The 25,732-nt window shown below is 58.1% G+C and overlaps 1 protein-coding gene across 4 annotated transcripts in view; it reads right to left on the bottom strand.

Annotated features, from left to right (window-relative positions):
* Positions 1 to 25,732, bottom strand: part of LOC122552344 (phosphofurin acidic cluster sorting protein 2) — a 772,803-nt gene that overhangs the window by 276,569 nt on the left and 470,502 nt on the right. For all 4 annotated transcript variants that reach the window (XM_087984748.1, XM_087984739.1, XM_087984743.1 and 1 more), the window contains one exon: positions 216 to 318. In XM_087984748.1, the coding sequence (XP_087840874.1) occupies positions 216 to 318 (103 nt within the window). The remainder of the gene's footprint in view (positions 1 to 215; positions 319 to 25,732) is intronic.

Genomic DNA, 25,732 nt, shown 5'->3' with positions numbered 1-25,732 from the left:
CTCAAAAGCAATCCTACAGCTCTCCTATTTGCCTGATCAGTGCAAGAGGATTTCACAAATTAAGAGTGGAGATGGGGAATTTCCTGGGAATGGATCTTGGAATATCAGAGAAGGTCGGAACTGGACCAGCAACTTCAGATTTCTTGGTGGAAAGACTGCACCATGAGCCCACTGGCAACCAGAATACAGGAGTCAAATTCAGCAGGCTCACTCACCTCTTCTGTTTGTAGGTCAGCATGGCCTCAGATATTGGCAGCTGATGTGACATGTTGGCACCAGATACATACTGCGTGATTCGGCCGATGATGTCGAAAGTTTCTGTGGGGTGACAATATCAGAGAAACACACTGTAAAAGACAGAGCAGCAGTAATGACAGCACAAGAGAGTGCCAGTGCTTGGCAATGTGCTAAACACACTCTGACAGTGCGACACTCCCTCAGCACTGACCCTGTGACAGTGCGGCACTCCCTCAGTACTGACCCTGTGACAGTGCAGCACTCCCTCAGTACTGACCCTGTGACAGTGCAGCACTCCCTCAGCACTGACCCTGTGACAGTGCGGCACTCCCTCAGCACTGACCCTGTGACAGTGCGGCACTCCCTCAGCACTGACCCTGTGACAGTGCGGCACTCCCTCAGCACTGACCCTCCGACAGTGCGACACTCCCTCAGCACTGACCCTGTGACAGTGCGGCACTCCCTCAGCACTGACCCTGTGACAGTGTGGCACTCCCTCAGCACTGACCCTCTGACAGTGCGGCACTCCCTCAGTACTGACCCTCCGACAGTGCGGCACTCCCTCAGTACTGACACTCCGACAGTGCGGCTTTTCATCAGTACTGACCCTCCGACAGTGTGGAACTCCCTCAGTACTGACCCTCTGACAGTGTGGCACTTCCTCAGTACTGACTCTCTGACAGTGCAGCACTCCCGCAGTACTGACCCTCTGACAGTGTGGCACTCCCTCAGTACTGACCCTCTGACAGTGCGGCACTCCCTCAGCACTGACCCTCTGACAGTGCGACACTCCCTCAGCACTGACCCTGTGACAGTGCGGCACTCCCTCAGAACTGACCCTGTGACAGTGCGGCACTCCCTCAGCACTGACCCTCTGACAGTGCGGCACTCCCTCAGTACTGACCCTCCGACAGTGCGGCACTCCCTCAGCACTGACCCTCTGACAGTGCAGCACTCCCTCAGTACTGACCCTCTGACAGTGTGGCACTCCCTCAGTACTGACCCTCTGACAGTGCGGCACTCCCTCAGCACTGACCCTCTGACAGTGCGACACTCCCTCAGCACTGACCCTGTGACAGTGCGGCACTCCCTCAGAACTGACCCTGTGACAGTGCGGCACTCCCTCAGCACTGACCCTCTGACAGTGCGGCACTCCCTCAGTACTGACCCTCCGACAGTGCGGCACTCCCTCAGCACTGACCCTCCGACAGTGCGACACTCCCTCAGCACTGACCCTGTGACAGTGCGGCACTCCCTCAGCACTGACCCTGTGACAGTGTGGCACTCCCTCAGCACTGACCCTCTGACAGTGCGGCACTCCCTCAGTACTGACCCTCCGACAGTGCGGCACTCCCTCAGTACTGACACTCCGACAGTGCGGCTTTTCATCAGTACTGACCCTCCGACAGTGTGGAACTCCCTCAGTACTGACCCTCTGACAGTGTGGCACTTCCTCAGTACTGACTCTCTGACAGTGCAGCACTCCCTCAGTACTGACCCTCTGACAGTGTGGCACTCCCTCAGTACTGACCCTCTGACAGTGCGGCACTCCCTCAGCACTGACCCTCTGACAGTGCGACACTCCCTCAGCACTGACCCTGTGACAGTGCGGCACTCCCTCAGAACTGACCCTGTGACAGTGCGGCACTCCCTCAGCACTGACCCTCTGACAGTGCGGCACTCCCTCAGTACTGACCCTCCGACAGTGCGGCACTCCCTCAGTACTGACCCTCCGACAGTGCGGCTTTTCATCAGCACTGACCCTCCGACAGTGCGGCCTTTCCTCAGTACTGACCCTCCGACAGTGTGGCACTCCCTCAGTACTGACCCTCTGACAGTGTGGCACTCCCTCAGTACTGACTCTCTGACAGTGCAGCACTCCCTCAGTACTGACCCTCTGACAGTGTGGCACTCCCTCAGTACTGACCCTCTGACAGTGTGGCACTCCCTCAGCACTGACCCTCAGACAGTGCGGCTTTTCCTCAGCACTGACCCTCTGACAATGCGGCACTACCTCAGCACTGACCCTCCGACAGTGCGACACTCCCTCACCACTAACCCTCAGACAGTGCGGCACTCCCTCATCACTGACCCTCTGACAGTGTGGCACTCCCTCAGTACTGACCCTCCGACAGTGCGGCACTCCCTCACTACTGATCCTCAGACAGTGCGGCACTCCCTCAGTACTGACTCACCGACAGTGCGACACTCCCTCAGTACTGACCCTCTGACAGTGTGGCACTCCCTCAATCCTGACCCTCTGACAGTGTGGCACTCCCTCAGCACTGACCCTCCGACAGTGCAACACTCCCTCGCCACTGACCCTCAGACAGTGCGGCACTCCCTCACTACTGACCCTCCAACAGTGCGGCACTCCCTCAGTACTGACTCACTGACAGTGCCACACTCCCTCAGTACTGACCCTCTGACAGTGCGGCATTCCCTCAGTACTGACCCTCCGACAGTGCGGCACTCCCTCAGTACTGACTCACTGACAGTGCCACACTCCCTCAATACTGACCCTCAGACAGTGCAGCAATCCCTTAGTACTGACCTTCCAACAGTGCGGCACTCCCTCAGTACTGACCCTCTGACAGTGCAGCACTTTCTCAGCACTGACCCTCCGACAGTGCGGCACTCCCTCAATACTGACTCACCAACAGTGTCACACTTCCTCAGTAATGACCCTCTGACAGTGTAGCACTCCCTCAGTACTGACCATCTGACAGTGTGGCGCTCCCTCAGTACTGACCATCTGACAGTGTGGCGCTCCCTCAGTACTGACCCTCAGACAGTGCAGCACTCCCTCACTACTGACCGTCCGACACTGTAGTACTGCCTCAATACTGACTCGCAGACAGTGCAGCACTCCCTTAGTACTGACCCACTGATAGTGCGGCACTCCCTCAGTACTGGCCCTCTGACAGTGCGACACTCCCTCAGCACTGACCCTCCGACAGTGCGGCACTCCCTCAGTACTGACCCTCTGATAGTGTGGCACTCCCTCAGTCCTGACCCTCCGACAGTGTGGCACTCCCTCAGTACTGACCCTCTGACAGTGCGGCACTCGCTCTGTACTGAACCTCTGACAGTGCGGCACTCCCTCAGTACTGACCCTCTGACAGTGCGGCACGTCTCAGTACTGACCCTCCGACAGTGCAGCACTCCCTCAGTACTGACCCTTCAATAGTGCAGCAGTCCTTTGTACTGACCCTCTGACAGTGCGGCACTCCCTCAGTACTGACCCTCTGACAGTGCGGCACTCCCTCAGTACTGACCCTCAGACAGTGCAGCACTCCCTTAGTACTGACCCTCCGACAGTGCGGCACTCCCTCAGTACTGACCCTCCGACAGTGCAGCTTTTCCTCAGCACTGACTCTCTGACAGTGCAGCACTCTCTCAGCACTGACCCTCCGACAGTGTGGCACTCCCTCAGTACTGACTCACCAACAGTGTCACACTCCCTGAGTACTGACCCTCTGACAGTGCGGCACTCCCTCAGTACTGACCCTCTGACAGTGCGGCACTCCCTCAGTACTGACCCTCTGACAGTGTGGCACTCCCTCAGCACTGACCCTCCGACAGTGCGACACTCCCTCAGTACTGACTCACCAACAGTGTCACACTCCCTCAGTACTGACCCTCTGACAGTGTGGCACTCCCTCAGCACTGACCCTCCGACAGTGCGGCACTCCCTCGGTACTGACTCACCAACAGTGTCACACTCCCTCAGTACTGACCCTCTGACAGTGTGGCACTCCCTCAGCACTGACCCTCCGACAGTGCGGCACTCCCTCAGTACTGACTCACCAACAGTGTCACACTCCCTCAGTACTGACCCTCTGACGGTGTGGCACTCCCTCAGCACTGACCCTCCGACAGTGCGGCACTCCCTCAGTACTGACTCACCAACAGTGTCACACTCCCTCAGTACTGACCCTCTGACAGTGTGGCACTCCCTCAGCACTGACCCTCCGACAGTGCGGCACTCCCTCAGTACAGACTCACCAACAGTGTCACACTCCCTCAGTACTGACCCTCTGACAGTGTGGCACTCCCTCAGCACTGACCCTCCGACAGTGCGGCACTACCTCAGTACTGACTCACCAACAGTGTCACACTCCCTCAGCACTGACCCGCTGACAGTGTGGCACTCCCTCAGCACTGACCCTCCGACAGTGCCACACTCCCTCAGTACTGACTCACCAACAATGTCACACTCCCTCAGTACTGACCCTCTGATAGTGTGGCACTCCCTCAGCACTGACCGTCCGACAGTGCGGCACTCCCTCAGTACTGACTCACAAACAGTGTCACACTCCCTCTGTACTGACCCTCTGACAGTGTGGCACTCCCTCAGCACTGACCCTCCGACAGTGCGGCACTCCCTCAGTACTGACTCACCAACAGTGTCACACTCCCTCAGTACTGACCCTCTGACAGTGTGGCACTCCCTCAGCACTGACCCTCCGACAGTGCGGCACTCCCTCAGTACTGACTCACCAACAGTGTCACACTCCCTCAGTACTGACCCTCTGACAGTGTGGCACTCCCTCAGCACTGACCCTCCGACAGTGCGACACTCCCTCAGTACTGACCCTCTGATAGTGTGGCACTCCCTCAGTCCTGACCCTCCGACAGTGTGGCACATCCTCAGTACTGACCCTCTGACAGTGCGGCACTCGCTCTGTACTGAACCTCTGACAGTGCGGCACTCGCTCAGTACTGACCCTCTGACAGTGCGGCACTCCCTCAGTACTGATCCTCCGACAGTGCAGCACTCCCTCAGTACTGACCCTTCAATAGTGCAGCAGTCCCTTAGTACTGACCCTCTGACTGTGCGGCACTCCCTCAGTACTGACCCTCAGACAGTGCAGCACTCCCTTAGTACTGACCCTCCGACAGTGCGGCACTCCCTCAGTACTGACCCTCTGACAGTGTGCAACTCCCTCAGTACTGACCCTCTGACAGTGTGGCACTCCCTCAGCACTGACCCTCTGACAGTGCGGCACTCCCTCAGTACAGACTCACCAACAGTGTCACACTCCCTCAGTACTGACCCTCTGACAGTGTGGCACTCCCTCAGCACTGACCCTCCGACAGTGCGGCACTCCCTCAGTACTGACTCACCAACAGTGTCACACTCCCTGAGTACTGACCCCCTGACAGTGTGGCACTCCCTCAGTACTGACTCACTGACAGTGCCACACTCCCTCAGTACTGACTCTCTGACAGTGCGGCACTCCCTCAGTACTGACTCTCTGACAGTGTGCAACTCCCTCAGTACTGACCCTCTGACAGTGTGGCACTCCCTCAGCACTGACCCTCTGACAGTGCGGCACTCCCTCAGTACAGACTCACCAACAGTGTCACACTCCCTCAGTACTGACCCTCTGACAGTGTGGCACTCCCTCAGCACTGACCCTCCGACAGTGCGGCACTCCCTCAGTACTGACTCACCAACAGTGTCACACTCCCTCAGTACTGACCCTCTGACAGTGTGGCACTCCCTCAGCACTGACCCTCCGACAGTGCGACACTCCCTTGCCACTGACCCTCAGACAGTGCGGCACTCCCTCACGACTGACCCTCCAACAGTGCGGCGCTCCCTCAGTACTGACTCACTGACAGTGCCACACTCCCTCACTACTGACTCTCTGACAGTGCGGCACTCCCTCAGTACTGACCCTCTGACAGTGGGGCACTCCCTCAGCACTGACCCTCCGACAGTGCGGCACTCCCTCAGTACTGACCCTCTGACAGTGTGCAACTCCCTCAGTACTGACCCTCTGACAGTGTGGCACTCCCTCAGCACTGACCCTCCGACAGTGCGGCACTCCCTCACTACTGACCCTCCAACAGAGCGCCACTCCCTCAGTACTGACTCACCAACAGTGTCACACTCCCTCAGTACTGACCCTCTGACAGTGTGGTACTCCGTCAGTACTGACCCTCTGACAGTGCGGCACTCCCTCACTACTGGCCCTCTGACAGTACAGCACTCCCTTCAGCACTGACCCTCTAACAGTGTATTACTGCCTCAGTACTGACTCGCTAACAGTATGGCACTCCCTCAGTACTGACCCTCTGACAGAGCGGCACTCCCTCACTACTGGCCCTCTGACAGTGCGGCACTCGCTCTGTACTGACCCTCTGACAGTGCGGCACTCTCTCAGTACTGACCCTCTGACAGTACAACACTCCCTCAGCACTGACCCTCCGACAGTGTAGTACTGCCTCAGTACTGATTCGCTAACAGTATGGCAGTCCCTCAGTACTGACCATCTGACAGTGTGGCGCTCCCTCTGTACTGACCCTCAGACAGTGCAGCACTCTCTCAGTACTGACCCTCCGACAGTGTAGTACTGCCTCAGTACTGACTCGCAGACAGTGCAGCACTCCCTTAGTACTGACCCACTGACAGTGCGGCACTCCCTCAGTACTGGCCCTCTGATAGTGTGGCACACCCTCAGGACTGACCCTCCGACAGTGTGGCACTCACTCAGTACTGACCCTCTGTCAGTGCAGCACTCGCTCTGTACTGACCCTCTGACAGTGCGGCACTCCCTCAGTACTGACCCTCTGACAGTGCGGCACTCCCTCAGTACTGACCCTCCGACAGTGCAGCAGTCCCTCAGGACTGACCCTCCGACAGTGTAGTACTGCCTCAGTACAGACTCGCGAACAGTATGGCACTCCCTCAGTTCTGACCCTCCGACAGTGCGGCTTTTCCTCAGCACTGACCCTCTGACAGTGTGGCACTCCCTCAGCACTGACCCTCTGACAGTGCGGCACTCCCTCAGCACTGACCCTCCGACAGTGCGACACTCCCTCACCACTGACCCTCAGACAGTGCGGCACTCCCTCAGCACGACCCTCTGACAGTGCGGCACTCCCGCAGTACTGACCCTCCGACAGTGCGGCACTCCCTCAGTACTGACCCTCTGACAGTGCGGCACTCCCTCACTACTGACCCACCGACAGTGTGGCACTCCCTCAGTACTGACCCTCTGACAGTGCGGCACTCCCTCAGTACTGACCCTCCGACAGTGCAGCACTCCCTCAGTACTGACCCTCAGGCAGTGCAGCACTCCCTCACTACTGACCCTCTGACAGTGTAGTACTGCCTCAATACTGACTCGCAGACAGTGCAGCACTCCCTTAGTACTGACCCACTGATAGTGCAGCACTCCCTCAGTACTGGCCCTCTGACAGTGCGGCACTCCCTCAGCACTGACCCTCCGACAGTGCGGCACTCCCTCAGTACTGAACCTCTGATAGTGTGGCACCCCCTCAGTACTGACCCTCCGACAGTGTGGCACTCCCTCAGTACTGACCCTCTGACACTGCGGCACTCGCTCTGTACTGAATCTCTGACAGTGCGGCACTCCCTCAGTACTGACCCTCTGACATTGCAGCACTCCCTCAGTACTGACCCTCCGACAGTGCGGCACTCCCTCAGTACTGACCCTCTGACAGTGCGGCACTCCCTCAGTACTGACCCTCTGACAGTGCGGCACTCCCTCAGTACTGACCCTCTGACAGTGCGGCACTCCCTCAGTACTGACCCTCTGACAGTGCGGCACTCGCTCTGTACTGACCCTCTGACAGTGTGGCACTCCCTCAGTACTGACTCTCTGACAGTGCAGCACTCCCTCAGTACTGACCCTCTGACAGTGTGGCACTCCCTCAGTACTGACCCTCTGACAGTGTCGCACTCCCTCAGTACTGACCCTCTGACAGTGTCGCACTCCCTCAGTACTGACCCTCTGACAGTGTGGCACTCCCTCAGTACTGACCCTCTGACAGTGCGGCACTCGCTCTGTACTGACCCTCTGACAGTGCGGTACTCCCTCAGTACTGACTCTCTGACAGTGCAGCACTCCCTCAGTACTGACCCTCTGACAGTGTGGCACTCCCTCAGTACTGACCGTCTGACAGTGTGGCACTCCCTCAGTACTGACCCTCTGACAGTGTGGCACTCCCTCAGTACTGACCCTCTGACAGTGCGGCACTCGCTCTGTACTGACCCTCTGACAGTGTGGCACTCCCTCAGTACTGACTCTCTGACAGTGCAGCACTCCCTCAGTACTGACCCTCTGACAGTGTGGCACTCCCTCAGTACTGACCCTCTGACAGTGTGGCACTCCCTCAGCACTGACCCTCAGACAGTGCGGCTTTTCCTCAGCACTGACCCTCTGACAGTGCGGCACTACCTCAGCACTGACCCTCCGACAGTGCGACACTCCCTCACCACTGACCCTCAGACAGTGCGGCACTCCCTCATCACTGACCCTCCGAAGGTGCGGCACTCCCTCAGTACTGACCCTCCGACAGTGCGGCACTCCCTCACTACTGATCCTCAGACAGTGCGGCACTCCCTCAGTACTGACTCACCGACAGTGCGACACTCCCTCAGTACTGACCCTCTGACAGTGTGGCACTCCCTCAATCCTGACCCTCTGACAGTGTGGCACTCCCTCAGCACTGACCCTCCGACAGTGCAACACTCCCTCGCCACTGACCCTCAGACAGTGCGGCACTCCCTCACTACAGACTCTCCAACAGTGCGGCACTCCCTCAGTACTGACCCTCCGACAGTGTGGCACTCCCTCAGTACTGACTCACTGACAGTGCCACACTCCCTCAGTACTGACCCTCTGACAGTGCGGCATTCCCTCAGTACTGACCCTCCGAAAGTGCGGCACTCCCTCAGTACTGACTCACTGACAGTGCCACACTCCCTCAATACTGACCCTCAGACAGTGCAGCAATCCCTTAGTACTGACCTTCCAACAGTGCGGCACTCCCTCAGTACTGACCCTCTGACAGTGCAGCACTTTCTCAGCACTGACCCTCCGACAGTGTGGCACTCCCTCAATACTGACTCACCAACAGTGTCACACTCCCTCAGTAATGACCCTCTGACAGTGTAGCGCTCCCTCAGTACTGACCCTCAGACAGTGCGGCACTCCCTCAGTCCTGGCCCTCTGACAGTGCGACACTCCCTCAGCACTGACCCTCCGACAGTGCGGCACTCCCTCAGTACTGACCCTCTGATAGTGTGGCACTCCCTCAGTCCTGACCCTCCGACAGTGTGGCACTCCCTCAGTACTGACCCTCTGACAGTGCAGCAGTCCCTCAGTACTGACTCACCAACAGTGTCACACTCCCTGAGTACTGACCCTCTGACAGTGCGGCACTCCCTCAGTACTGACCCTCTGACAGTGCGGCACTGCCTCAGTACTGACCCTCAGACAGTGCAGCACTCCCTCACTACTGACCGTCCGACACTGTAGTACTGCCTCAATACTGACTCGCAGACAGTGCAGCACTCCCTTCGTACTGACCCACTGATAGTGCGGCACTCCCTCAGTACTGACCCTCTGACAGTGCGGCACTCCCTCAGTACTGACCCTCAGACAGTGCAGCACTCACTTAGTACTGACCCTCCGACAGTGCGGCACTCCCTCAGTACTGACCCTCCGACAGTGCAGCTTTTCCTCAGCACTGACCCTCTGACAGTGCAGCACTCCCTCAGCACTGACCCTCCGACAGTGCGGCACTCCCTCAGTACTGACTCACCAACAGTGACACACTCCCTCAATACTGACCCTCTGACAGTGTGGCACTCCCTCAGCACTGACCCTCCGACAGTGCGACACTCCCTCAGTACTGACCCTCTGATAGTGTGGCACTCCCTCAGTCCTGACCCTCCGACAGTGTGGCACTCCCTCAGTACTGACCCTCTGATAGTGCGGCACTCGCTCTGTACTGAACCTCTGACAGTGCGGCACTTGCTCAGTACTGACCCTCTGACAGTGCGGCACTCCCTCAGTACTGACCCTCCGACAGTGCAGCACTCCCTCAGTACTGACCCTTCAATAGTGCAGCAGTCCCTTAGTACTGACCCTCTGACTGTGCGGCACTCCCTCAGTACTGACCCTCAGACAGTGCAGCACTCCCTTAGTACTGACCCTCCGACAGTGCGGCACTCACTCAGTACTGACCCTCTGACAGTGTGCAACTCCCTCAGTACTGACCCTCTGACAGTGTGGCACTCCCTCAGCACTGACCCTCTGACAGTGCGGCACTCCCTCAGTACAGACTCACCAACAGTGTCACACTCCCTCAGTACTGACCCTCTGACAGTGTGGCACTCCCTCAGCACTGACCCTCCGACAGTGCGGCACTCCCTCAGTGCTGACTCACCAACAGTGTCACACTCCCTGAGTCCTGACCCCCTGACAGTGTGGCACTCCCTCAGTACTGACTCACTGACAGTGCCACACTCCCTCAGTACTGACTCTCTGACAGTGCGGCACTCCCTCAGTCCTGACCCTCTGACAGTGTGCAACTCCCTCAGTACTGACCCTCTGACAGTGTGGCACTCCCTCAGCACTGACCCTCTGACAGTGCGGCACTCCCTCAGTACAGACTCACCAACAGTGTCACACTCCCTCAGTACTGACCCTCTGACAGTGTGGCACTCCCTCAGCACTGACCCTCCGACAGTGCGGCACTCCCTCAGTACTGACTCACCAACAGTGTCACACTCCCTCAGTACTGACCCTCTGACAGTGTGGCACTCCCTCAGCACTGACCCTCCGACAGTGCGACACTCCCTCAGTACTGACCCTCTGATAGTGTGGCACTCCCTCAGTCCTGACCCTCCGACAGTGTGGCACTCCCTCAGTACTGACCCTCTGACAGTGCGGCACTCGCTCTGTACTGAACCTCTGACAGTGCGGCACTCGCTCAGTACTGACCCTCTGACAGTGCAGCACTCCCTCAGTACTGACCCTTCAATAGTGCAGCAGTCCCTTCGTACTGACCCTCTGACTGTGCGGCACTCCCTCAGTACTGACCCTCAGACAGTGCAGCACTCCCTTAGTACTGACCCTCCGACAGTGCGGCACTCCCTCAGTACTGACCCTCCGACAGTGCGGCACTCCCTAAGCACTGAGCCTCCGATAGTGCAGCTTTTCCTCAGCACTGACCCTTTGACAGTGCAGCACTCTCTCAGCACTGACCCTCCGACAGTGCGGCACTCCCTCACTACTGACCCTCCAACAGAGCGGCACTCCCTCAGTACTGACTCACCAACAGTGTCACACTCCCTCAGTACTGACCCTCTGACAGTGTGGTACTCCGTCAGTACTGACCCTCTGACAGTGCGGCAATCCCTCACTACTGGCCCTCTGACAGTACAGCACTCCCTTCAGCACTGACCCTCTAACAGTGTATTACTGCCTCAGTACTGACTCGCTAACAGTATGGCACTCCCTCAGTACTGACCCTCTGACAGAGCGGCACTCCCTCACTACTGGCCCTCTGACAGTGCGGCACTCGCTCTGTACTGACCCTCTGACAGTGCGGCACTCTCTCAGTACTGACCCTCTGACAGTACAACACTCCCTCAGCACTGACCCTCCGACAGTGTAGTACTGCCTCAGTACTGATTCGCTAACAGTATGGCAGTCCCTCAGTACTGACCATCTGACAGTGTGGCGCTCCCTCTGTACTGACCCTCAGACAGTGCAGCACTCTCTCAGTACTGACCCTCCGACAGTGTAGTACTGCCTCAGTACTGACTCGCAGACAGTGCAGCACTCCCTTAGTACTGACCCACTGACAGTGCGGCACTCCCTCAGTACTGGCCCTCTGATAGTGTGGCACACCCTCAGGACTGACCCTCCGACAGTGTGGCACTCACTCAGTACTGACCCTCTGTCAGTGCAGCACTCGCTCTGTACTGACCCTCTGACAGTGCGGCACTCCCTCAGTACTGACCCTCTGACAGTGCGGCACTCCCTCAGTACTGACCCTCCGACAGTGCAGCAGTCCCTCAGGACTGACCCTCCGACAGTGTAGTACTGCCTCAGTACAGACTCGCGAACAGTATGGCACTCCCTCAGTTCTGACCCTCCGACAGTGCGGCTTTTCCTCAGCACTGACCCTCTGACAGTGTGGCACTCCCTCAGCACTGACCCTCTGACAGTGCGGCACTCCCTCAGCACTGACCCTCCGACAGTGCGACACTCCCTCACCACTGACCCTCAGACAGTGCGGCACTCCCTCAGCACGACCCTCTGACAGTGCGGCACTCCCGCAGTACTGACCCTCCGACAGTGCGGCACTCCCTCAGTACTGACCCTCTGACAGTGCGGCACTCCCTCACTACTGACCCACCGACAGTGTGGCACTCCCTCAGTACTGACCCTCTGACAGTGCGGCACTCCCTCAGTACTGACCCTCCGACAGTGCAGCACTCCCTCAGTACTGACCCTCAGGCAGTGCAGCACTCCCTCACTACTGACCCTCCGACAGCGTAGTACTGCCTCAATACTGACTCGCAGACAGTGCAGCACTCCCTTAGTACTGACCCACTGATAGTGCAGCACTCCCTCAGTACTGGCCCTCTGACAGTGCGGCACTCCCTCAGCACTGACCCTCCGACAGTGCGGCACTCCCTCAGTACTGAACCTCTGATAGTGTGGCACCCCTCAGTACTGACCCTCCGACAGTGTGGCACTCCCTCAGTACTGACCCTCTGACACTGCGGCACTCGCTCTGTACTGAATCTCTGACAGTGCGGCACTCCCTCAGTACTGACCCTCTGACATTGCAGCACTCCCTCAGTACTGACCCTCCGACAGTGCGGCACTCCCTCAGTACTGACCCTCTGACAGTGCGGCACTCCCTCAGTACTGACCCTCTGACAGTGCGGCACTCCCTCAGTACTGACCCTCTGACAGTGCGGCACTCGCTCTGTACTGACCCTCTGACAGTGTGGCACTCCCTCAGTACTGACTCTCTGACAGTGCAGCACTCCCTCAGTACTGACCCTCTGACAGTGTGGCACTCCCTCAGTACTGACCCTCTGACAGTGTGGCACTCCCTCAGTACTGACCCTCTGACAGTGCGGCACTCGCTCTGTACTGACCCTCTGACAGTGCGGTACTCCCTCAGTACTGACTCTCTGACAGTGCAGCACTCCCTCAGTACTGACCCTCTGACAGTGTGGCACTCCCTCAGTACTGACCGTCTGACAGTGTGGCACTCCCTCAGTACTGACCCTCTGACAGTGTGGCACTCCCTCAGTACTGACCCTCTGACAGTGCGGCACTCGCTCTGTACTGACCCTCTGACAGTGTGGCACTCCCTCAGTACTGACTCTCTGACAGTGCAGCACTCCCTCAGTACTGACCCTCTGACAGTGTGGCACTCCCTCAGTACTGACCCTCTGACAGTGTGGCACTCCCTCAGCACTGACCCTCAGACAGTGCGGCTTTTCCTCAGCACTGACCCTCTGACAGTGTGGCACTACCTCAGCACTGACCCTCCGACAGTGCGACACTCCCTCACCACTGACCCTCAGACAGTGCGGCACTCCCTCATCACTGACCCTCCGACAGTGCGGCACTCCCTCAGTACTGACCCTCCGACAGTGCGGCACTCCCTCACTACTGATCCTCAGACAGTGCGGCACTCCCTCAGTACTGACTCACCGACAGTGCGACACTCCCTCAGTACTGACCCTCTGACAGTGTGGCACTCCCTCAATCCTGACCCTCTGACAGTGTGGCACTCCCTCAGCACTGACCCTCCGACAGTGCAACTCTCCCTCGCCACTGACCCTCAGACAGTGCGGCACTCCCTCACTACAGACTCTCCAACAGTGCGGCACTCCCTCAGTACTGACCCTCCGACAGTGCGGCACTCCCTCAGTACTGACTCACTGACAGTGCCACACTCCCTCAGTACTGACCCTCTGACAGTGCGGCATTCCCTCAGTACTGACCCTCCGACAGTGCGGCACTCCCTCAGTACTGACTCACTGACAGTGCCACACTCCCTCAATACTGACCCTCAGACAGTGCAGCAATCCCTTAGTACTGACCTTCCAACAGTGCGGCACTCCCTCAGTACTGACCCTCTGACAGTGCAGCACTTTCTCAGCACTGACCCTCCGACAGTGCGGCACTCCCTCAATACTGACTCACCAACAGTGTCACACTCCCTCAGTAATGACCCTCTGACAGTGTAGCGCTCCCTCAGTACTGACCCTCAGACAGTGCAGCACTCCCTCAGTACTGACCATCTGACAGTGTGGCGCTCCCTCAGTACTGACCCTCAGACAGTGCAGCACTCCCTCACTACTGACCGTCCGACACTGTAGTACTGCCTCAATACTGACTCGCAGACAGTGCAGCACTCCCTTAGTACTGACCCACTGATAGTGCGGCACTCCCTCAGTACTGGCCCTCTGACAGTGCGACACTCCCTCAGCACTGACCCTCCGACAGTGCGGCACTCCCTCAGTACTGACCCTCTGATAGTGTGGCACTCCCTCAGTCCTGACCCTCCGACAGTGTGGCACTCCCTCAGTACTGACCCTCTGACAGTGCAGCACTCCCTCAGTACTGACTCACCAACAGTGTCACACTCCCTGAGTACTGACCCTCTGACAGTGCGGCACTCCCTCAGTACTGACCCTCTGACAGTGCGGCACTGCCTCAGTACTGACCCTCAGACAGTGCAGCACTCCCTCACTACTGACCGTCCGACACTGTAGTACTGCCTCAATACTGACTCGCAGACAGTGCAGCACTCCCTTCGTACTGACCCACTGATAGTGCGGCACTCCCTCAGTACTGACCCTCTGACAGTGCGGCACTCCCTCAGTACTGACCCTCAGACAGTGCAGCACTCCCTTAGTACTGACCCTCCGACAGTGCGGCACTCCCTCAGTACTGACCCTCCGACAGTGCAGCTTTTCCTCAGCACTGACCCTCTGACAGTGCAGCACTCCCTCAGCACTGACCCTCCGACAGTGCGGCACTCCCTCAGTACTGACTCACCAACAGTGTCACACTCCCTCAATACTGACCCTCTGACAGTGTGGCACTCCCTCAGCACTGACCCTCCGACAGTGCGACACTCCCTCAGTACTGACCCTCTGATAGTGTGGCACTCCCTCAGTCCTGACCCTCCGACAGTGTGGCACTCCCTCAGTACTGACCCTCTGACAGTGCGGCACTCGCTCTGTACTGAACCTCTGACAGTGCGGCACTCCCTCAGTACTGACCCTCCGACAGTGCAGCACTCCCTCAGTACTGACCCTTCAATAGTGCAGCAGTCCCTTAGTACTGACCCTCTGACTGTGCGGCACTCCCTCAGTACTGACCCTCAGACAGTGCAGCACTCCCTTAGTACTGACCCTCCGACAGTGCGGCACTCCCTCAGTACTGACCCTCTGACAGTGTGCAACTCCCTCAGTACTGACCCTCTGACAGTGTGGCACTCCCTCAGCACTGACCCTCTGACAGTGCGGCACTCCCTCAGTACAGACTCACCAACAGTGTCACACTCCCTCAGTACTGACCCTCTGACAGTGTGGCACTCCCTCAGCACTGACCCTCCGACAGTGCGGCACTCCCTCAGTACTGACTCACCAACAGTGTCACACTCCCTGAGTACTGACCCCCTGACAGTGTGGCACTCCCTCAGTACTGACTCACTGACAGTGCCACACTCCCTCAGTACTGACTCTCTGACAGTGCGGCACTCCCTCAGTCCTGACCCTCTGACAGTCTGCAACTCCCTCAGTACTGACCCTCTGACAGTGTGGCACTCCCTCAGCACTGACCCTCTGACAGTGCGGCACTCCCTCAGTACAGACTCACCAACAGTGTCACACTCCCTCAGTACTGACCCTCTGACAGTGTGGCACTCCCTCAGCACTGACCCTCCGACAGTGCGGCACTCCCTCAGTACTGAGTCACCAACAGTGTCACACTCCCTCAGTACTGACCCTCTGACAGTGTGGCACTCCCTCAGCACTGACCCTCCGACAGTGCGACACTCCCTCAGTACTGACCCTCTGATAGTGTGGCACTCCCTCAGTCCTGACCCTCCGACAGTGTGGCACTCCCTCAGTACTGACCCTCTGACAGTGCGGCACTCGCTCTGTACTGAACCTCTGACAGTGCGGCACTCGCTCAGTACTGACCCTCTGACAGTGCGGCACTCCCTCAGTACTGACCTTCCGACAGTGCAGCACTCCCTCAGTACTGACCCTTCAATAGTGCAGCAGTCCCTTCGTACTGACCCTCTGACTGTGCGGCACTCCCTCAGTACTGACCCTCAGACAGTGCAGAACTCCCTTAGTACTGACCCTCCGACAGTGCGGCACTCCCTCAGTACTGACCCTCCGACAGTGCGGCACTCCCTAAGCACTGAGCCTCCGATAGTGCAGCTTTTCCTCAGCACTGACCCTTTGACAGTGCAGCACTCTCTCAGCACTGACCCTCCGACAGTGTGGCACTCCCTCAGTACTGACCCTCTGACAGTGTGGCACTCCCTCAGCACTGACCCTCCGACAGTGCGGCACTCCCTCAGTACTGACTCACCAACAGTGTCACACTCCCTCAGTACTGACCCCCTGACAGTGTGGCACTCCCTCAGTACTGACTCACTGACAGTGCCACACTCCCTCAGTACTGACTCTCTGACAGTGCGGCACTCCCTCAGTACTGACCCTCTGACACTGTGCAACTCCCTCAGTACTGACCCTCTGACAGTGTGGCACTCCCTCAGCACTGACCCTCTGACAGTGCGGCACTCCCTCAGTACAGACTCACCAACAGTGTCACAATCCCTCAGTACTGACCCTTTGACAGTGTGGCACTCCCTCAGCACTGACCCTCCGACAGCGCGGCACTCCCTCAGTACTGACTCACCAACAGTGTCACACTCCCTCAGTACTGACCCTCTGACAGTGTTGCACTCCCTCAGCACTGACCCTCCGACAGTGCGACACTCCCTTGCCACTGACCCTCAGACAGTGCGGCACTCCCTCACGACTGACCCTCCAACAGTGCGGCACTCCCTCAGTACTGACTCACTGACAGTGCCACACTCCCTCACTACTGACTCTCTGACAGTGCGGCACTCCCTCAGTACTGACCCTCTGACAGTGTGCAACTCCCTCAGTACTGACCCTCTGACAGTGTGGCACTCCCTCAGCACTGACCCTCCGACAGTGCGGCACTCCCTCACTACTGACCCTCCAACAGAGCGGCACTCCCTCAGTACTGACTCACCAACAGTGTCACACTCCCTCAGTACTGACCCTCTGACAGTGTGGTACTCCGTCAGTACTGACCCTCTGACAGTGCGGCAATCCCTCACTACTGGCCCTCTGACAGTACAGCACTCCCTTCAGCACTGACCCTCTAACAGTGTATTACTGCCTCAGTACTGACTCGCTAACAGTATGGCACTCCCTCAGTACTGACCCTCTGACAGAGCGGCACTCCCTCACTACTGGCCCTCTGACAGTGCGGCACTCGCTCTGTACTGACCCTCTGACAGTGCGGCACTCTCTCAGTACTGACCCTCTGACAGTACAACACTCCCTCAGCACTGACCCTCCGACAGTGTAGTACTGCCTCAGTACTGATTCGCTAACAGTATGGCAGTCCCTCAGTACTGACCATCTGACAGTGTGGCGCTCCCTCTGTACTGACCCTCAGACAGTGCAGCACTCTCTCAGTACTGACCCTCCGACAGTGTAGTCCTGCCTCAGTACTGACTCGCAGACAGTGCAGCACTCCCTTAGTACTGACCCACTGACAGTGCGGCACTCCCTCAGTACTGGCCCTCTGATAGTGTGGCACACCCTCAGGACTGACCCTCCGACAGTGTGGCACTCCCTCAGTACTGACCCTCTGACAGTGCAGCACTCGCTCTGTACTGACCCTCTGACAGTGCGGCACTCCCTCAGTACTGACCCTCTGACAGTGCGGCACTCCCTCAGTACTGACCGTCCGACAGTGCAGCAGTCCCTCAGGACTGACCCTCCGACAGTGTAGTACTGCCTCAGTACAGACTCGCGAACAGTATGGCACTCCCTCAGTTCTGACCCTCCGACAGTGCGGCTTTTCCTCAGCACTGACCCTCTGACAGTGTGGCACTCCCTCAGCACTGACCCTCTGACAGTGCGGCACTCCCTCAGCACTGACCCTCTGACAGTGCGGCACTCCCGCAGTACTGACCCTCCGACAGTGCGGCACTCCCTCCGTACTGACCCTCTGACAGTGCGGCACTCCCTCACTAGTAACCCACCGACAGTGTGGCACTCCCTCACTACTGACCCTCCGACAGTGTAGTACTGCCTCAATACTGGCTCGCAGACAGTGCAGCACTCCCTTAGTACTGACCCACTGATAGTGCAGCACTCCCTCAGTACTGGCCCTCTGACAGTGCGGCACTCCCTCAGCACTGACCCTCTGACAGTGCGGCACTCCCTCAGCACTGACCCTCCGACAGTGCGGCAATCCCTCAGTACTGACCCTCTGATAGTTTGGCACCCCCTCAGTACTGACCCTCCGACAGTGTGGCACTCCCTCAGTACTGACCCTCTGACAGTGCGGCACTCGCTCTGTACTGAATCTCTGACAGTGCGGCACTCCCTCAGTACTGACCCTCTGACAGTGCGGCACTCCCTCAGTACTGACCCTCCGACAGTGCAGCACTCCCTCAGTACTGACCCTTCAATAGTGCAGCAGTCCCTTAGTACTGAACCTCTGACAGTGCGGCACTCCCTCAGTACTGACCCTCCCACAGTGCGGCACTCCCTCAGCACTGACCCTCCGACAGTGCAGCTTTTCCTCACTACTGACCCTCTGACAGTGCAGCACTCTCTCAGCACTGACCCTCCGACAGTGCGGCACTCCCTCAGTACTGACTCACCAACAGTGTCACACTCCCTCAGTACTGACCCTCTGACAGTGTGGCACTCCCTCAGTACTGACCCTCTGACAGTGTGACACTCCCTCAGCACTGACCCTCCGACATTGCGACACTCCCTCGCCACTGACCCTCAGACAGTGCGGCACTCCCTCACTACTGACCCTCCAACAGTGTGGCACTCCCTCAGTACTGACTCACTGACAGTGCCACACTCCCTCAGTACCGAACCTCTGACAGTGCGGCACTCCCTCAATACTGACCCTCTGACAGTGCAGCACTCCCTTAGTACTGACCCTCCTACAGTGCCACACTCCCTCAGTACTGACCCTCCGACAGTGCGGCACTCCCTCAGCACTGACCCTCCGACATTGCAGCTTTTCCTCAGCACTGACCCTCTGACAGTGCAGCACTCTCTCAGCACTGACCCTCCGACAGTGCGGCACTCCCTCAGTACTGACTCACCAACAGTGTCACACTCCCTCAGTACTGACCCTCTGACAGTGTGGCACTCCCTCAGTACTGACCCTCAGACAGTGCGGCACTCCCTCAGTACTGACTCACTGACAGTGCCACACTCCCTCAGTACCGAACCTCTGACAGTGCGGCACTCCCTCAATACTGACCCTCTGACAGTGCAGCTTTTCCTCAGCACTGACCCTCTGACAGTGCAGCACTCTCTCAGTACTGACCCTCCGACAGTGCGGCACTCCCTCAGTACTGACTCTCCGACAGTGCGGCACTCCCTCAGTACTGACCCTCTGATAGTGTGGCACTCCCTCAGTACTGACCCTCCGACAGTGTGGCACTCCCTCAGTACTGACCCTCTGACAGTGCGGCACTCGCTCTGTACTGAACCTCTGACAGTGCGGCACTCCCTCAGTACTGACCCTCCGACAGTGCAGCACTCCCTCAGTACTGACCCTTCAATAGTCCAGCAGTCCCTTAGTACTGACCCTCTGACAGTGCGGCACTCCCTCAGTACTGACCCTCCGACAGTGCAGCACTCCCTCAGTACTGACCCTCAGACAGTGCAGAACTCCCTCACTACTGACCCTCCAACAGTGTAGTACTGCCTCAATACTGACTCGCAGACAGTGCAGCACTCCCTTAGTACTGACCCACTGATAGTGCAGCACTCCCTCAGTTACTGGCCCTCTGACAGTGCGGCACTCCCTCAGCACTGACCCTCCGACAGTGCGGCACTCCCTCAGTACTGACCCTCTGATAGTGTGGCACTCCCTCAGTACTGACCCTCCGACAGTGTGGCACTCCCTCAGTACTGACCCTCTGACAGTGCGGCACTCCCGCAGTACTGACCCTCTGACAGTGCGGCACTCGCTCTGTACTGAATCTCTGACAGTGCGGCACTCCCTCAGTACTGACCCTCTGACAGTGCAGCACTCCCTCAGTACTGACCCTCCAACAGTGCAACACTCCCTCAGTTCTGACCCTTCAATAGTGCAGCAGTCCCTTAGTACTGACCCTCTGACAGTGCGGCACTCCCTCAGCACTGAACATCCGACAGTGCAGCTTTTCCTCAGCACTGACCCTCTGACAGTGCAGCACTCTCTCAGCACTGACCCTCCGACAGTGCGGCAATCCCTCAGTACTGACTCACCAACAGTGTCATACTCCCTCAGTACTGACCCTCTGACAGTGTGGCACTCCCTCAGTACTGACCCTCTGACAGTGTGGCACTCCCTCAGCACTGACCATCCGACATTGCGACACTCCCTCGCCACTGACCCTCAGACAGTGCGGCACTCCCTCACTACTGACCCTCCAACAGTGCGGCACTCCCTCAGTACTGACTCACTCACAGTGCCACACTCCCTCAGTACCGAACCTCTGACAGTGCGGCACTCCCTCAATACTGACCCTCTGACAGTGCAGCTTTTCCTCAGCACTGACCCTCTGACAGTGCAGCACTCTCTCAGCACTGACCCTCCGACAGTGCGGCACTCCCTCAGTACTGACTCACCAACAGTGTCACACTTCCTCAGTACTGACCCTCTGACAGTGTGGCACTCCCTCAGTACTGACCCTCTGACAGTGTGGCACTCCCTCAGCACTGACCCTCCGACAGTGCGACACTCCCTTGCCACTGACCCTCAGACAGTGCGGCACTCCCTCACTACTGACCCTCCAACAGTGAGCACTCCCTCAGTACTGACTCACCAACAGTGTCACACTCCCTCAGTACTGACCCACTGACAGTGCCACACTCCCTCAGTACTGACCCTCTGACAGTGCGGCACTCCCTCAATACTGACCCTCAGACAGTGCAGCACTCCCTTAGTACTGACCTTCCAACAGTGCGGCACTCCCTCAGTACTGACCCTCCGACAGTGCAGCACTTTCTCAGCACTGACCCTCCGACAGTGCGGCACTCCCTCAATACTGACTCACCAACAGTGTCACACTCCCTCAGTACTGGCCCTCTGACAGTTCGGCACTCCCTCAGCACTGACCCTTCGACAGTGCGACACTCCCTCAATATTGACCCTCTGATAGTGTGGCACTCCCTCAGTACTGACCCTCCGACAGTGTGGCACTCCCTCAGTACTGACCCTCTGACAGTGCGGCACTCGCTCTGTACTGAACCTCTGACATTGCGGCACTCCGTCAGCACTGACCCTCCGACAGTGCAGCACTCCCTCAGTACTGACCCTTCAATAGTCCAGCAGTCCCTAGTACTGACCCTCTGACTGTGCGGCACTCCCTCAGTACTGACCCTCCGACAGTGCGGCACTCCCTCAGCACTGACCCTCCGACAGTGCAGCTTTTCCTCAGCACTGACCCTCTCACAGTGCAGCACTCCCTCAGTACTGACTCACCAACAGTGTCACACTCTCTCAGCACTGACCCTCCGACAGTGCGGCACTCCCTCAGTACTGACTCAACAACAGTGTCACACTCCCTCAGTACTGACCCTCTGACAGTGCGACACTCCCTCGCTACTGACCCTCAGACAGTGCGGCACTCCCTCACTACTGACCCTCCAACAGTGCGGCACTCCCTCAGTACTGACTCACTGACAGTGCCACACTCCCTCAGTACAGACCCTCTGACAGTGCGGCACTCCCTCAATACTGACCCTCGGACAGTGCAGCACTCCCTTAGTACTGACACTCCAACAGTGCGGCACTCCCTCAGTACTGACCCTCCGACAGTGCGGCACTCCCTCAGTACTGACCCTCCGACAGTGCAGCACTCTCTCAGCACTGACCCTCCGACAGTGCGGCACTCCGTCAGTACTGACTCACCAACAGTGACACACTCCCTCAGTACTGACCCTCTGACGGTGTGGCACTCCCTCAGTACTGACCCTCTGACAGTGTGGCACTCCCTCAGCACTGACCCTCCGACAGTGCGACACTCCCTCGCCACTGACCCTCAGACTGTGCGGCACTCCCTCACTACTGACCCTCCAACAGTGCGGCACTCCCTCAGTACTGACTCACCAACAGTGTCACACTCCCTCAGCACTGACCCTCCGACATTGCGACACTCCCTCGCCACTGACCCTCAGACAGTGCGGCACTCCCTCACTACTGACCCTCCAACAGTGTGGTACTCCCTCAGTACTGACTCACTGACAGTGCCACACTCCCTCAGTACCGAACCTCTGACAGTGCGGCACTCCCTCAATACTGACCCTCTGACAGTGCAGCACTCCCTTAGTCCTGACCCTCCTACAGTGCGGCACTCCCTCAGTACTGACCCTCCGACAGTGCGGCACTCCCTCAGCACTGACCCTCCGACATTGCAGCTTTTCCTCAGCACTGACCCTCTGACAGTGCAGCACTCTCTCAGCACTGACCCTCCGACAGTGCGGCACTCCCTCAGTACTGACTCACCAACAGTGTCACACTCCCTCAGTACTGACCCTCTGACAGTGTGGCACTCCCTCAGTACTGACCCTCTGACAGTGTGGCACTCCCTCAGCACTGACCCTCCGACAGTGCGACACTCCCTTGCCACTGACCCTCAGACAGTGCGGCACTCCCTCAGTACTGACTCACTGACAGTGCCACACTCCCTCAGTACCGAACCTCTGACAGTGCGGCACTCCCTCAATACTGACCCTCTGACAGTGCAGCTTTTCCTCAGCACTGACCCTCTGACAGTGCAGCACTCTCTCAGTACTGACCCTCCGACAGTGCGGCACTCCCTCAGTACTGACTCTCCGACAGTGCGGCACTCCCTCAGTACTGACCCTCTGATAGTGTGGCACTCCCTCAGTACTGACCCTCCGACAGTGTGGCACTCCCTCAGTACTGACCCTCTGACAGTGCGGCACTCGCTCTGTACTGAACCTCTGACAGTGCGGCACTCCCTCAGTACTGACCCTCCGACAGTGCAGCACTCCCTCAGTACTGACCCTTCAATAGTCCAGCAGTCCCTTAGTACTGACCCTCTGACAGTGCGGCACTCCCTCAGTACTGACCCTCCGACAGTGCAGCACTCCCTCAGTACTGACCCTCAGACAGTGCAGAACTCCCTCACTACTGACCCTCCAACAGTGTAGTACTGCCTCAATACTGACTCGCAGACAGTGCAGCACTCCCTTAGTACTGACCCACTGATAGTGCAGCACTCCCTCAGTTACTGGCCCTCTGACAGTGCGGCACTCCCTCAGCACTGACCCTCCGACAGTGCGGCACTCCCTCAGTACTGACCCTCTGATAGTGTGGCACTCCCTCAGTACTGACCCTCCGACAGTGTGGCACTCCCTCAGTACTGACCCTCTGACAGTGCGGCACTCCCGCAGTACTGACCCTCTGACAGTGCGGCACTCGCTCTGTACTGAATCTCTGACAGTGCGGCACTCCCTCAGTACTGACCCTCTGACATTGCGGCACTCCCTCAGTACTGACCCTCCGACAGTGCAACACTCCCTCAGTTCTGACCCTTCAATAGTGCAGCAGTCCCTTAGTACTGACCCTCTGACAGTGCGGCACTCCCTCAGCACTGAACATCCGACAGTGCAGCTTTTCCTCAGCACTGACCCTCTGACAGTGCAGCACTCTCTCAGCACTGACCCTCCGACAGTGCGGCAATCCCTCAGTACTGACTCACCAACAGTGTCACACTCCCTCAGTACTGACCCTCTGACAGTGTGGCACTCCCTCAGTACTGACCCTCTGACAGTGTGGCACTCCCTCAGCACTGACCATCCGACATTGCGACACTCCCTCGCCACTGACCCTCAGACAGTGCGGCACTCCCTCACTACTGACCCTCAGACAGTGCGGCACTCCCTCAGTACTGACTCACTCACAGTGCCACACTCCCTCAGTACCGAACCTCTGACAGTGCGGCACTCCCTCAATACTGACCCTCTGACAGTGCAGCACTCCCTTAGTACTGACCCTCCTACAGTGCGGCACTCCCTCAGTACTGACCCTCCGACAGTGCGGCACTCCCTCAGCACTGACCCTCCGACAGTGCAGCTTTTCCTCAGCACTGACCCTCTGACAGTGCAGCACTCTCTCAGCACTGAACCTCCGACAGTGCGGCACTCCCTCAGTACTGACTCACCAACAGTGTCACACTCCCTCAGTACTGACCCTCTGACAGTGTGGCACTCCCTCAGTACTGACCCTCTGACAGTGTGGCACTCCCTCAGCACTGACCCTCCGACAGTGCGACACTCCCTTGCCACTGACCCTCAGACAGTGCGGCACTCCCTCACTACTGACCCTCCAACAGTGCGCACTCCCTTAGTACTGACCCACTGACAGTGCCACACTCCCTCAGTACTGACCCTCTGACAGTGCGGCACTCCCTCAATACTGACCCTCAGACAGTGCAGCACTCCCTTAGTACTGACCTTCCAACAGTGCGGCACTCCCTCAGTACTGACCCTCCGACAGTGCAGCACTTTCTCAGCACTGACCCTCCGACAGTGCGGCACTCCCTCAATACTGACTCACCAACAGTGTCACACTCCCTCAGTACTGGCCCTCTGACAGTTCGGCACTCCCTCAGCACTGACCCTTCGACAGTGCGACACTCCCTCAATATTGACCCTCTGATAGTGTGGCACTCCCTCAGTACTGACCCTCCGACAGTGTGGCACTCCCTCAGTACTGACCCTCTGACAGTGCGGCACTCGCTCTGTACTGAACCTCTGACATTGCGGCACTCCCTCAGTACTGACCCTCCGACAGTGCAGCACTCCCTCAGTACTGACCCTTCAATAGTCCAGCAGTCCCTAGTACTGACCCTCTGACAGTGCGGCACTCCCTCAGTACTGACCCTCCGACAGTGCGGCACTCCCTCAGCACTGACCCTCCGACAGTGCAGCTTTTCCTCAGCACTGACCCTCTCACAGTGCAGCACTCCCTCAGTACTGACTCACCAACAGTGTCACACTCTCTCAGCACTGACCCTCCGACAGTGCGGCACTCCCTCAGTACTGACTCAACAACAGTGTCACACTCCCTCAGTACTGACCCTCTGACAGTGCGACACTCCCTCGCTACTGACCCTCAGACAGTGCGGCACTCCCTCACTACTGACCCTCCAACAGTGCGGCACTCCCTCAGTACTGACTCACTGACAGTGCCACACTCCCTCAGTACAGACCCTCTGACAGTGCGGCACTCCCTCAATACTGACCCTCGGACAGTGCAGCACTCCCTTAGTACTGACACTCCAACAGTGCGGCACTCCCTCAGTACTGACCCTCCGACAGTGCGGCACTCCCTCAGCACTGACCCTCCGACAG

This window comes from Chiloscyllium plagiosum, unplaced genomic scaffold, assembly GCF_037043375.1.
Source record: "Chiloscyllium plagiosum isolate Xiang-an unplaced genomic scaffold, Cpla_swu_hap1 HiC_scaffold_3, whole genome shotgun sequence".
NCBI lineage: Eukaryota > Metazoa > Chordata > Chondrichthyes > Orectolobiformes > Hemiscylliidae > Chiloscyllium > Chiloscyllium plagiosum.
This window is presented reverse-complemented; position numbering and strand designations above follow the sequence as displayed.